The sequence below is a fragment of the Etheostoma cragini genome, chromosome 20, assembly GCF_013103735.1.
Source record: "Etheostoma cragini isolate CJK2018 chromosome 20, CSU_Ecrag_1.0, whole genome shotgun sequence".
Classification (NCBI taxonomy): Eukaryota; Metazoa; Chordata; class Actinopteri; order Perciformes; family Percidae; genus Etheostoma; species Etheostoma cragini.
The window spans coordinates 16,743,802-16,758,349 of NC_048426.1; the positions used below are offsets into that span (position 1 = coordinate 16,743,802).

The window sequence follows — 14,548 nt, forward strand, 5'->3', positions numbered from 1 at the left end:
CAACTAATGCATCAAAAAGTGACAAAAACAACAAAGAAAGTGACAAAAACATTAACAAAAGGGATAAAAGTGTCAAAAAAAATAAAAATAAATAAATATTAAAAGTATTTTAAATTTTGACCAAGAAAAAAAGGTTTCCTGGTCGACGGGAAAACAACACATGGGTTAAAGTGCTCATATTATACTTATTTTAAGACTCATAATTGTATTTAGAGGTTGTACCAGAATAGGTTAACATGCTTTCATTTTAAAATAACACCATATTTTTGTTGTACTGCACGTAGCTTTAGCTCCTCTTTTCACTCTGTGTGTTAAGCTCTCTGTTTTAGACACAGAGTGAAACATCTCACTTCTGTTTCAGCTTTGTTAGAAGTCGCACATGCGCTGTAGCTAGGTAAGCACTGCTAGCTTATCAGTTGCAGAGTATGAGGGCGTGCCACGCTAGGAGCTAGGCGAGCATTGTAACGTATATTACGTAAGTAAAGGCTGGACTACAATAGAACTGTTTGGAGCAGTTTGTGAACATTGTTTTCTCTTGGAGATGGTAAGTCCCTTTGGGGTGTACTTTGGGCTTTTGCACTTTGTAAACCTATTACATGCATAACAAAAATATAGAAAACAATAAAATAAGGGGGAAAAGGGAAAATATGAGCACTTCAACTGAATCAAGGCAGTAGTAGTGTTTTTTCCACAATAATAATGTATTATAGATTGCTGATGGTTTGTATCACTATCCCACTATCTAAATAGCCTTCAGATGGTATTACCTTGGATCCAATCCAACAGCAGTTATTCTGATGAAGGAAGCCAAACTATATGTAGGCTAGCTAATTAGGGTTCTAGCATTATATGCACACACTCCCTGCTTTCACCTGAACTGCTGGAGATGACTGCCCTTCAGGCAGGGGAAAAGGTTAGCCAAAAATTGACACACAAGCAAAGAACACAAAAGCTTACAAATGTATTGGTTCACTTTTGAAAGTGTGCAAGTTTCTTGTTTTATAAACACACGTGGCTGGCATTATGCCATATTCTAAGGTGTTTAAAAGAATACACCCTGCTTGTAAGCGGAGTAAGCCAGTTGACTATATTTTGTATTTAAATAAAGACTACCTGAATCAGAGACCTACAATAGTTACAATGCTGTTTGAAGGATGTTTAACACACTGTCTTTAATGCATGCCATTACCCCATCTGAGTGGACTCTGACCAGTCCTGCTGCTTTTCTACATCTGGAGTGAGACCGAACTATGCACAAAACACTAGGTTGTCCAGGACATCAGCAGGGGGCTGCAGGCAGGACAACACTGTGCAGCACAAACATTTCTCCAGTTAAAAGCTCGCCTGGAGGGTCCTAAGGTCATTGTACTGGACACTGACAGGTGTCAATGTTCCATATACACAACTTATGTTAGATGCTTGCTAACAAGACATCCATTTTCCATTCCATTTGTGATTCTTCCCCAGCTTTAGGGGTTGGGTGGAGCCATCATCCAGCACTGTATCCTGCGACTGTAATTTAATAAGGAGTATATTCCCATCTCTGGCTGAGGCAGTACTACAGACCATATTTCTGCTTATAATCCTCCAAATATTACTGCCATTGTTTAGATAGAAAGAAACTCTGTTGCTGCCTATTAAAATACTTTGGCGGCTAACATTGTCGAGTTGAACATACACCCTCGGGCTGCTATGCTTTTCCGAATGCATACCACACTGCATTACACACAGCAGACATGATTATACAACCAAGTAAGTGTGTTATCTTATAATATTACTTTTGCATATTACTATTGCAACAGTAATGTTTTGGTAATGTAGGCTAGGTTATACAAACAAGAAACAGATGTGTTCCATGATCAATAATAAGCAACGGTCACAACTGAGATTTACTGTACCTTGCAAAGAGCTGGTAAAAACAACTGAGCAATTTTTTATCTTCTTGCTCTACTGCCAACAAACAAAAACAAAACACATGTTTTCAGAATGGCCAGTTTGCTTCAACTGCCAGTAAAAAATTACAACATAATGCCAGAAGATTTCTGACCATTTAGGCAGTGCACAGAGCATAATTCCTTAAGAATTGCTGCAAAGAGATAACTACTCCAGTAACGCAGGGGTAGAAATCTGTTTTTTGTTTCCTGTCTGGTGGGTTAGGATCGGCCAGTAGGATCCCCCCTCCCCCCCTTTTTATTGAGGTTTAATGTTTGTTTGTTTTTTGCAAAGTTCCTGTCTAAAATATCTAAAGTGTTCTCTGTATCTACACCAGGGTTGTCCAAAGTTTTTGGTGTAGATTCTACACCATAAAAATGTCAGGAGAAAACTTACATCTATAGTACAAGCATGTTTGTTTTCCTATGCCAGCACAACAAATTATTTCTTTTCCTATTGTTGTATTTATTTAAATAAATTATGAAGAGTTGACAGCAGAGTAACCAGATAACTTTTATAAATTCCTGAAACATTTTCAATAATGAATAAAAATAAAATCAGGGAAACCTTGGTGGAGCTTTTATAAGGGTATTAGTGCTCAGCTTGGCGCAGTCTGCCTGCATCTGCTGCAGAAAAGCGGAACATTTCGAAGTCTATTCCTCTATCTATTCAATGTGTCCTCTACTTTGTCTGATTGGTCACACATCACTTTAATGAATCCACCAATTAGAGAGGCTAATGGGAAATCACTACAGTTGTAAAAGGCTTGACAGAACTTGAGAGAGCATGCTACATCTGTAAAAATTAACCTGAAGCCAAGATTTGAATCGTTTTGAAATAAGCAATGAGAAAGTCAAGGCACCCACTGATATGCCAAATATATGCAAATGTCATTTAGAACTACAAATTCCCAGAGTTGTGTGAATGACCTGCATGTTCTTACTGTCTGCAGGGAAAGCTAGAGATTTGCACTCTTTCATGAGAACAGCTTTCAAAACTTGTCATCTGGCAAGTGATGATAGAGATTGCTGAGGGAGGAGCACAAATCGCTGCCTCCACAGCAGCTGTGTCTCAATGTGTCAGACATGGACAGGAACATAATGAAAAGGCAGTCATGTGCGATAAAAGTGAAATGGTACATGTATTCGTATTGAACCGAAATGGTACGGGGGTCTCGGTTTGGTACATGAATTTACACTGAGAATACACGGTATAAAAAATAAATAAAACCTGTGTGCAAATTAATGTAATGCGGAACAACTGTTATACAAGTTTCTTTAGGGACACCTAATCTGTAGCCCCCTCTTAGCTCTGTGTGTCAGCGTTGCTCAGCAGTTGTAGGGTATGTGAGTGGAAATACATCTAACACGCCAACGCATATCTGACGCCATTACCCAGGTGTGCAGATCTATGGAACGGGACAAAAAAAACTGTCCAACTTCTTCTCCCTACAGAGATTAACCAGCCTTTAGATACAAATAGGGCCAAAAAAAGAATCACTGAAGCAATCGGAATTTACGTGTCATCTTCAATGCGCCCATATTCACTCGTAGAGGAACCTGGCTTCAAGTATTTGCTGTATGTACTCGAACCTTGTTAGAACGTGCCATTTTGTCCACACATGAGGCAAACTGTAGTCCCTTCTACATCCAACCAAATACGGACTTTGACGGAGCACAAGTTGTAAGCTGCACCCTCCGTTTAACTAACAACTGATAACGGAAAAGCTATCTCATGGTGACTGCTCATTGTATTGACTGTTGAGTGGGAAATGAAAGCATCAGTTCTACAGTCGCGCTCCCTGTAGGAGCAGCACACAAGCAATCGCCTAGCTGAGAAGCTACAGGAGGTTGTGGCAGAGTGGAAACTAAAAATCTTTTTAAAATGTTTTGGGAGAATGTTTCGCCTAAGTAGAATTTTTTTGTAATTTGCACTTTCATAAATAAGAGATGCTATATTTTATAGCCTATTGTCTTATTTAGTTTACAAGTTACAGATGGAGTCTGGAGATGATTTGGAGTACTTATTGTTTACATCTTACTTTACATACTTCAGGCTGTAGCAGCAAGCTCAGAGGAGAGACTGTATGACACTAGGTAGCCTGAGAAATGCACAATAAAATAAAATGCCTTCTGCATTTTTGTTTTGCTTTTCCCTCCATTGAACCGAACCGTGACTTCTGTGTACCGTTCCACCCCTAGAAAGGGACAGCGATTAAACACTGAAGCCATTAGATAGGGAGGATAGACGCAACATCAAGCCTGTCTCTTCTATAGTCATGGATCAATAGAGATTGAGGACAAGCTGCAGGTAGGCAACATCTTGCCAGGTTAGAGATGCCCCCGTAGACGATGTCCGGGAATACTCACAAAACATGAGCAGTGAAGAAAATTAGCAATTTCTGCAAACATATTTTTCTTTTAAGGAGAAGTGCGAATATCAACAAGGACATTTTCATAGTTACATCTTTATTTTTCTTTTACTTTGATACTCAAATCTTATGTTGAACTGGGACATTAGGGGCTTTGTTGCCATGGAGACGGACAGTATCCAACGTCAGACATGGTAAATTCCGAAAGGAAATGTGGTTACCCTGGAAACAGCCACAAGAGTGAGCTGAAGCCTCCAAGGAAGAAAAAAAGAAAAGAAATAAAAGACAGAGTCAATAGACAGACAGCATGCTGACATTCATTACAGTCATTTTAGATGTCCCAACGAAAAATTTGGTTGACGAGGATGGAAACTGAATAATTTTTGGATTTCATTCAGAAATGGTGCCAAGACTTACATTATCACTGGGTGCTGACCATGGAGCTGAGGACTAAGGTGGGGGACAGCTTTATATGTTCTATTGGTCTTGGCATAGTCATACATTTCTTGGTTTTCAATCACCAGGACAGTAACTACGTAGGCCGGAACATGGGATTGTAATTACTCGCCCCTCAAAACATGTAAATCAACCCTAAACACACTGATGTGGCAAATATAAGTAAGAGTCCAGCTTATTTGGCCTAAAGTTGAAAAAGTAATTTATTTAGGCCTAAAACAACAAATATCTAGAAAATGTAGGCCTAAGCTATGAATGATTGTAGAGACTCCGGCTAATACTGAATGACGTTACAAAACTGAAATCTATGCTCTTTACAGGGACACACCATTACCGAAAAAGCCAATGTACATATTACATACATAGAACTAGGCATGCATATCTATTATTGGTTATTGTGGAATAATCTTCAAAATGTTCCCCATTATAAAAGTGTAGCATGACTATCAAGGTCTGTGTGAATTATTGACTTCTGAAGGAAGTGCAATACATCTATGACAGCTAATTCCTGGGGCAAACACCATAATGATATATGGTTACGGCATCTGCAAGATATAATAATGTATGTCACTGTAGAGCAAAGAGTAGCATAATGCATAATGACTAACGGACTTTAATCAGAGGAGGATTTGATGATGGCAGCAGCTGAACACATTATGTTGACATAAGCAAAACCTAATGTTTGCTTTGTATTTAAATAAGGAATGCTCATTGCTTTATTCTTTCATTTCACTGGAGAGATGTCAATGTGTCACTGACAGCAGCACATGGCACAGTTAAGCCTGTTTCAGAAAAAAAGTTAGCAGATCAGATTATGTAATACACTACTGGTTTTGAATCCCATGCCCAAATTAAAGTATTTGAGGGACCAAGACTGACACATTCCATGTTCTCATCCAGACTTTATTGGTTTAGACAGCTACTTTAAATTTTATTCTGCAGGTCAATCAACAGAGATCCCAATTTACATTTTTAATTCCACATGTATTCTTCCTTAGGCATAATGAGCCAAAATTTTGTTTCAAAGTTTCACGATTCTCACAGATTCCAATGCAAAGTTGTAAATTATAGACTTTTCATAAGTAAGAAAACGAGAACCCAATTTAAATTTAGGAAGTTAATCCACGCACAATCTAAAAAGAATACAGCTTTTTTTCTGCATTCTCCAGACAAATAAAACACTTAAAACTTTGCAATTTTAGTAAACCGAAAGGTTAAGGACCAAAGACTCAACTATAGACTCAAGTTTCTAGATCTCTCAACCAAAGCCAACCTAAACTTGAACTTTATTCTGAGCAAAAAGCATTGACATTTTCCAACAAGAAATGGGGCAGGCACAGTCAATCAATGTATAGTTAAATGATTCCATTTGATTAATTGGTCACGATTTGATTCACTCTGATTTAAACACACATTCTTTTCAGCATTAATGTCTATGCCATTGTTAGACTATTGTTTATACAATACAATTGTTTAGAGATCAACAGGTCAATTAGTTTATTGCCCTGACAACTGTTATTTACAAAGCTCATTTCCATTGATTTTTGATTTAGAATCTAAATTGTGACACTTCTCAGTTTAGCATGGGAATAATCGTTTAGAACCAATGTATAAGAGCGCCCACTCAAATTGGACTACGTTCGGGTCTCTTGCTTATTTAGACTTCTCACTAAAGCACAGGAAGGAAATGAGTCTTGTAAAAATACGATTTGATTCCAACATAAATATTTTAATTCTAAGTACAAAATATTGTCCCAAGGGAAATACGTTTGACAACTTTCAACCTGTTCTTCTATGTTTGCCAAACATCATCATGCCAATCAGAATAAAGTATATATATTGAACTGAACATAAAAGCTGCTAGTGCTGTCACCCTGCTAAATTCTGGGATTAAAGTTATTTTCAGCAAATGTCCTGTGTGGGACGTATTCCTTATTCAACAGAATACCAAAGGTAATATTTCTTCCTCAATAGGGTCTCCAGAGGTTTTTCTACTCATTTGCCTCCCAAAGGGCACACTAATCTCAACAACAATCCAATCCAGATTACCGTTATCACATTTCCCACTAAATCCTTTTATGATGCCAGTCAGTTTTTTTAAACTCAGCTGGGAGTTAAGCTTGGGGTACTTTCATCTCTGCTTGATGCAACTATGTGAAGCTCACAGCACTGCTCACGGGCTGTCCTTTCAGTGTCACCTGAGATAAACTGCAACCTCATTTACTTTCTTTGTCAGCCATACATCTTTGAAGGTGGTCAATAACCTGTGATCCGCAGAAAAAGGTCTGTCAAATATAGATCATCCATCCTCCAGCAGACACAGCATCTGGGCCTGCAATTCTCAGTACTTGCTTGAGAAAAGACATAGTTTACCAAAAGATATTATTCAACAGTAATGCAGAACAAATATTTGAACTAGTGCTGTCAAACGATTAAAACATTTAATCTTGATTAATCGCATTAATGTCAGTTAACTCGCAATTAACCACATTTTTATTCGATATTTCTAAATGTCCCTTGATTTTTTTTGTCCTATTATTTTGTCTCATTTTAACGCTCTTATCAACGTGGAAAAGTGGATTGGCTCGCTTTGTGCAAATGTTTTTTTATTGAAAACAACGTTGGCATAAAGCCTACTGTAGTGATCAACTTCTCATTTGGAGGAAATACTCTCACACAATTTAACACTGTTCATCAATAAAAGGGTGAAAAAACACTTGGACGGGGGGGGGGGGGGGGGGGGGGGAGAATTCACATCAGCTGTGAGCTTGGACATCAAGTGGTATTTCAGACTGGACGTGCTGCGATGATAGCTCAGTTCACAACGACAAAACCCTTTGGTCTTGCCAATGGAACCATTTGGCAATCTTATGGAATCTTATTGGCATTCATTTCAGCGTCTCGCGCACGCAATCCGCTCAAAACATAACTTTACTACTCTTTGGCTGGCTCGCAAGCCCAGTGTGCCGTGTGCCTGTATTGTTTCCAGTCTACCTAGATCCAGTGTGGTGTTGTAGTTTTTCTAACATTACTAGTTGTTGCAACAGCATGTGAAACCACAAAGTATGCTAGGCCAAAAAAAACATTAATCTTGCGGGGGGGAAATGAACGCCGTTGAAATGGGTTTGTGTTAATGCCGTTAACTGACAGCACTAATTTGAACGTGTTTAAAATCTGCCTACTGTTGTGTTAAAAATGCATTTGAAGCACTTGGCTTTGTGGCGTCTCCCTCTAAACTCTCATTACTCACGTGGGCTACATGGGCAAGCTTTTTCAGCGTTGTCTTTTATTACATTTTGATGGCAAGCAAGGGCAGAGCATGGAGCTCATTTTAGCTGTAGGCCAAGTCATTTGTCAATGAAACAACTGAACATGACATGCTTTTGATCAGACTTCCACATGGAATCATGATTTCCAGCCACCTTTTGGACAGGTGCCACAGTGGACTGTAGTGGTCGTGTGTACATTTATGAAATCTCCAAATCCATTAGCTTAACCTTCCAACACGTGCCATGCTCTCAATTACTCCTGGCACAGAGAGTGGATGTGCTAGCATCCACTAGATTACAAGACTAGACAGCATCTTTGTGGGATGATCTACATGACAGGTGTTAAACCAGCACAAATACTGTGCTATGTTAAAGGTGAAAAGGCAAATAATAATAATGTGTGGATTAAAAAAAGAGAGGGCAAAATAAAGACCCTTAGTTGTTGTTAATGTACTGTCTATAACAGACCACATGGGAAAATAAACTATGTAGCCATAATGCTTTCTTCATACCCATCTTTACCTTCTCTCCCTTTTAACAGCAAAGTTTAATCATGCTTAAACAAAAACTGCTGATCTTTTAGTCAATCCTAATCGCATACTTAAAGAGGTTTATGAAGCCGGCACAGATTCACGCAACCTCTCTCTATCCTGATGATCCAAAATCATGACTAGTACAAATGCAGATTGGGATTAGGCAGGTGCAAAATGGATGTGACCAGAGAGCAACGAACCAACTATCTAATACATCCCATCATGAAAGAGGCTTGACTTGTAAAACTACATAATAATCAAAACAATTTATAAACCGTTTCATTCATTAAGCTTTCTTAGACATTTCCATGTTAAAATAATCCAAAATTGCAAATAGGAAACCATCGGTTTTCTTTATAAGCATCTTCAAAACCATCCAATGGCACTAATGACAGGATCATTGTAGCAAACCACCTGCCAAAGTCGGTCACAATTTTCTAAATCAAATCAGGCTTTCAGCAAATCAATCTCTCAAACAGCCAAAAAGCGGCAGAGACAACTTTCTACAAACCAGTATTGCTGTAATTATTCTAGCCCAAAATGGATGACTTTAGAGGCTTTCCAAAACTTTTGCAATAAACTGCAGTAGTATTTAAAAACTACTGGCAAGCAGGAAAAAAAAGGTGATTGTTTAAAAAGAACTTGATTCGTAGAGTAAACATTATGTCCAATTGTTTTAGAGAAGAACAATTTATTTTGGTAGGTAAATGTGACTGAACATTCTTGTTGTCTTCTGTGCACAAAAAAAAAATGTCCCTCTGAATTAAGCCTGTAGACAGCCCACTTCCCAGGCAGATTTACTGAAGGACAAAAATTAGATGTGACTAAACATGCAGGACACTTACATCAAAGCCAAATCCAGTCTTCTATAACTGGCTGATAACAGGCTGTAGCCTACATACAGAATGCCGATATCAAGTCAATGTGCTGCCCTGATCTCCTCCTCACAAGAGACTTTAGTTTCTGTGGTTTTAATTGAAGAATACGAGCATTACGAGTGAAATGTCTGTGCAATGATGTCATCACTTTAAGTATCAAAATGTTGCAGTTCAGTTTTGCAAGAAATAAGATTATGATTCCACTTTTACCAGTGAATGAGCTGCGGCAACATTAGACGATAATTTTTCTATCATATGTGACAAAGAAAATAAGCAAATCCTCACATTTTCTCACAATGCTCTTTCAATAATCAACACACGTAGCAACTATTCACTGCTTCACAAGTGTCACAGCCCAATACCGATGACTAGCGTATTACATCTTATGTTTTTGTCCACCTCAAATACAACTAAATCCAAAAGTGTTCTCTTTGCCCAAAACTGTGGTTCTTAAGATCAATTTTCACATTGAAAAAAACCAGCATAACAGAACACCACTTCAAACATCTGTCTGAGTGAACTTTTACAAGATACAAGGGAGTGAATGCAACATGTGCAACAGCAGCACACATGGACGTCTTGGGGGAGCCAACATCAGAATAATAAACAGCCCAAAGTCTGCCGGTCGCTAACAAGAGTTTATTGTGCATGGCTAAGGAGCCCTCAGACAGACAAAAAAAACAGGTAAAAGGAAATATGGAGATGTAGAAAGATCTGTAGTTACATTCTGTGCATGGCTCCATCTTTAAACACTCGCCAACTGTTGACTTCTTCCGGTCAAACCAGAACTTCATCTTTAAACAGATACGGACAAGGTGTCACCATACTCAGTCTAATTTGAAATACGTTAATAAGATACAGAGGCAATTCAAAAGACAGAAGAAGCCCTTACAAAACTGAATGATGAGATGTTCTCCAGTATGCTGGCAATTGGCGAGTGGGGTTAGAAAAACATCTAATCAAAAAGCATTACAGTTAATGACAACAGAAGCCAATGTGCAGGTCTGCTGACCATCGCCCTGTCCGATAAATATCTCCTTTCAGCTGATGGTAGTAGAATGGGGGTAGACAGTGATAGAGGAAAGCCAGTAGGACCCGGTCAGCCTGGGGGCAACGGCAGTTGAACAGGGAGGGCAGTGCTAAGCTGAAAAGTGACTTTGTGGTTGCATGGTGTTCCTGAAAATGTCCCCTGTAGTCACAACAAACAGAGGACAGTACACTGGGCCCAGTTTCATTGACTGTTCACAGTGTAGAAAATGAAGCTATCTAAGGGGGATAAGGTATCACCAGGAAGCATCTGGCATCCTCCATGTGGTTGTTGCGGAATATCCGTAATGGACACTGCAGTACGTTTTACTACCATATAAATATTTTTATCTACTGTTTTATAGTAAAAAGGGTTGGAAGCTCTGGCCTGCAATACCCTCTATCTAGCAGTCTGCCCTTTGGTCATGGGTTAAGTCTGTATCTCTGCTGAGGTGACAATGTATTGAAAGATGAAGTGGTTCAGAGGTCACTGCTGATATAACTGTACCATTGTGCCTGTGAAGGACTTCACACACAGGGCATACAAAAAAGAAAACTGACAGTGATATGGAATAGGACATACATGATCCCCCAAGTGACATCTTTAAATATCTTCTTTTGTCAGACCAACAGTCCAAAAGATATTCAAATTACAAGGAAATACAGAGAACAGCAGAAATCTTCACTTGGGACAAGCTAAGACCAAGGACCTGTTTCTTGTTTTGTTTAATAAATAAGTAAAACAATTAGTCAATAGTCAAAATCATTGTGATTTTTTTCCTGTCGATGAATTGATTAATTAATCAAATATTTGTGTTAGCAATATCTAACATATCTCTAGAAAATGAAAGGATATAGTAAGTCCTTTCAAAATGTTCTAAATGACATGAGGACACGTTTTACACACCGACATCACAAAGTAACTGTTTTGTAAACAGTAATAGTGCTTGTGTGCATACTAATCATGCATTCATAAACTAATCACTGTCTTTTGATTTACTCGTAGTTTATTAAGAATGGGCTATCTTCACACTCCAGATACTGAACTGCAGCAAATAAACCACAGCACATGTTTGCCTATTAAGCTTTCTCTGGCTCTGAAGCACTTTAGCCTGATAAAGACTGTCTGATTGAGAAACAAATGTCATGAAGAAGCAGGAATCTTATCTAGTAACGATGGGGCTTCTAAAATAATTAGATGAAAGAGTGATTACTCTAATGAGGAGAGAAACAATTCACTCTCTCTCGTGGTACAAACTTCAGTGCTCACGTCTGTATTCTACATGCTGTATCATGCACTTTGGTCCCAGTGGGCCAATATAGGACATCCGGGACCAGGTGAAGATGAAGGGCTGGATGAGAGAGTGTGGAGAATTACAGTGTCTGTTGATTACAGGTTATTGTATGAGCGGGAGAAAGACAGAGGGCTCCTTTGGGGCTATTGGGGCTGTGATTAAGGGAGTACAAGTGGCACACATAGGCGGACTGACACAAAATCTACTCTGTAAGTGATGGGTGACTGCTTTGAAACAGATGAGTATCAAAAAGTGTTAGATAAATCTCTACTACGTTACCATGCTGTCACTATAAAAGATCAAATTACCGCACAATATACATAAAAACCCCTACCTGGCCATCTGGAGGAGCTACAGAACAGCAACCATGCAACAGGATTACGTAGCTTGGTCGTGGGTTAAATTAATGTCTGGTTTAAAGACAAGCCCTCGAGTTGGAGGCTACTCTCTAACTGCAAAACTGCAAGGCTAGCGTGCAAAAACAACAATGGTAAATATGGAACAGAAGGCTGCCATCCCCTTTTTCTTAAGAGGCATACGTCATGCATTTATAAATGATAAACAAATTAAAAGAGGAAATCCACACCAGATTAGTTTCCATTAGCAGCAGCCCCTGGCAAACACACAGCTTTTATTAAAATACTTTAAATTTGATTATTTTATCTTACTTCTTAAAGAAAGAGAGGTCTGCCTAATCTGCAACCAGTTTGTTCTGACATCTCCTGAGACCCGAGGAGATCATGGGAAATACACCCAACCCAGAGTGATGCCAGTGGCATAACTGACCTACATCTAAACTTTTTCTCTAACAGCTGAGCCTATGAAATAAAATCCCTAATCCACAATATCAATGTGGACATGTAAATAGCAGATGAAAGCACAAAAAGACTGAACATACTTAGTCATCATACTTACTCAAAAGTAAAGAAAAGACCACAAGTCACGAGAATGAGGACAAGGGTGAGGTAGAAAACCCCGGTCTGCTTGGCCATCATAATCCTTCCATTGCAGTAAAATTTATTCCGACCTGGGAAGGACTCCCACTTCCTCATCTTTGGGGTTCTTTTCTTGTAAGGGGTCTCCATTGGTGTAGAGCTGCGAGTGCTTATCTGGCTGTACTCACACTCTCTCATGGACTCAGATACCCCGAGATGCATCAATTGCCTATTCGAATCTCCACAGCTTAATAAATCCCGGGGCAAATGTGCCTCTGTGGAGAGAATAAACCAGTTGAGTTTACAGACTAGGCTCACAGCTATTCAGACAAATGCCTCGGTGAATGTGGGTGGATAGAAAGTTTGTTAAAAAGGTACAAGGAACACGTCCTATTATTAATAGCTAGGTACCACCTACACTACATCTGACGTTATGCAGCTAGCTTTTAAAAGACATCAAGTGAATTTGGTAAAGCCACACAAAGTCAGTACAGCAAGTTTAGCTAATCGTTAGCTTAACGTGGCAAATAACTTCACTGGCAACAAACACATACTTTACTTTAACGTCAATAGCGCCTTTGTTAGCAAGCACCTGGTTAGCATTTTATAGCAACTGAATCTAACATGTGGCTAAGGCTAACACGGCTAGCAAGTTGATAAAATAACGCTAACTGGAAAGTTAATGTTAGCACGTTGGCCAACTTTACATTTAAAAGCTAGTTCGCTGACCACCCACATGAATAACTACACGCTTTGACCTGACTGTTGTATTCTAACTTTCCCACTCAACAAGAGCTCAAATGAAGCTTTGGGCGTGCACTTCGGCTGTCAGCCACATAACATTACAGATATTACGGCTGTGGTTTTTCTGCTCTGTCTGCTGAAGCGACATTTGAAGCGAAGGTGCCTTCGGTGCCTTACCGAAGGAAAGTGCTGGTCGTCGTGCTGGGGTGTTGTCACGTAGCTACTCCTTTCGTTATCCAGGTTTGTGACGAGCCGAGGACAATGCGAAGAACACCATTTTTAGAAGTTTAAGGATAAAAAATGAGTTTCAAATTGGCAACTCGTCGCCAATGAAGAACTTAAACGCTAAAAAGGGGAATCCAGAGAAAGAACGCACGACGGGGTGTTCCTAGACGAGCTTCAGCATCCTGACTGGCGGCGGTCGTTCAAATAGACACTACGAGTCTTTGCCCACAACGCGAACCAAGCACCTTATTATAGCCAGATGCCCATGTGTCTCACAGCAACACGGCGAATAATCACCGGAAATCTTCACCATTCAGCAGCATTTTGGGATAAAAAGTTCCAGCATTCCCATAGAAGCGTGGAGGCAGGTCAGTCGACAAACCTCTGTTCATGTTGTTTCCTCCACACAGTGCTGCCACCCTCGCAAACAACAAACATCAACATGGGATCAGAGCAGCGCCAGCCAACCTGCTCCTCCCCCTTCAAGCGAGGCTGAAGTCACTAATGAGGAGGTGCAAATGGAAGATGGGCTGTAAAAGGGGTCCCCATATCGTGGTCCACGGACCACCTGGCGTTTGTTAGGGGGTCCCTACTAGCAGGGGCGTGTCGAGGGGTGACACCTCTCTTGCTCCTATGGCTTCATTTTGATGCTAATAAGCCATCATCCACATTTAGCATTCCATTCATTTTGCCACCACTTTGACAGCAAATAACTTTACATCTGAAGTGTTTAAAAGCCTCTGTTTGTCCACTGTTTATTTCTAAATAAACACAACCATGTATAAAAGGCTCTGTTGTAAAAATAGGCTAACGATTGTGTCACAACCATGCAATTTACTGTCACACAGTAGAGGAATTACCATAAAGTACAGGGTAACCTCACA

The 14,548-nt window shown here is 39.6% G+C and overlaps 1 protein-coding gene across 4 annotated transcripts in view; it reads right to left on the bottom strand.

The window, feature by feature from the left end:
* LOC117935717 (probable palmitoyltransferase ZDHHC14) overlaps window positions 1-14,184 on the bottom strand; it is a 46,559-nt gene extending 32,375 nt beyond the window's left edge. For 3 of the 4 annotated variants that reach the window (XM_034858129.1, XM_034858131.1, XM_034858132.1), the window contains exons 1-2: window positions 13,617-14,184; window positions 12,676-12,970 (exon numbers count right to left, since the gene is read on the bottom strand). In XM_034858129.1, the coding sequence (XP_034714020.1) occupies window positions 12,676-12,917 (242 nt within the window). In that variant the 5' untranslated portion in view covers window positions 12,918-12,970; window positions 13,617-14,184. Of the gene's footprint in view, window positions 1-12,675; window positions 12,971-13,254; window positions 13,478-13,616 lie in introns of those variants that run through there. The other variant, XM_034858130.1, reaches the window with a different exon arrangement.
* Between the last annotated feature and the right edge of the window lie 364 nt (window positions 14,185-14,548).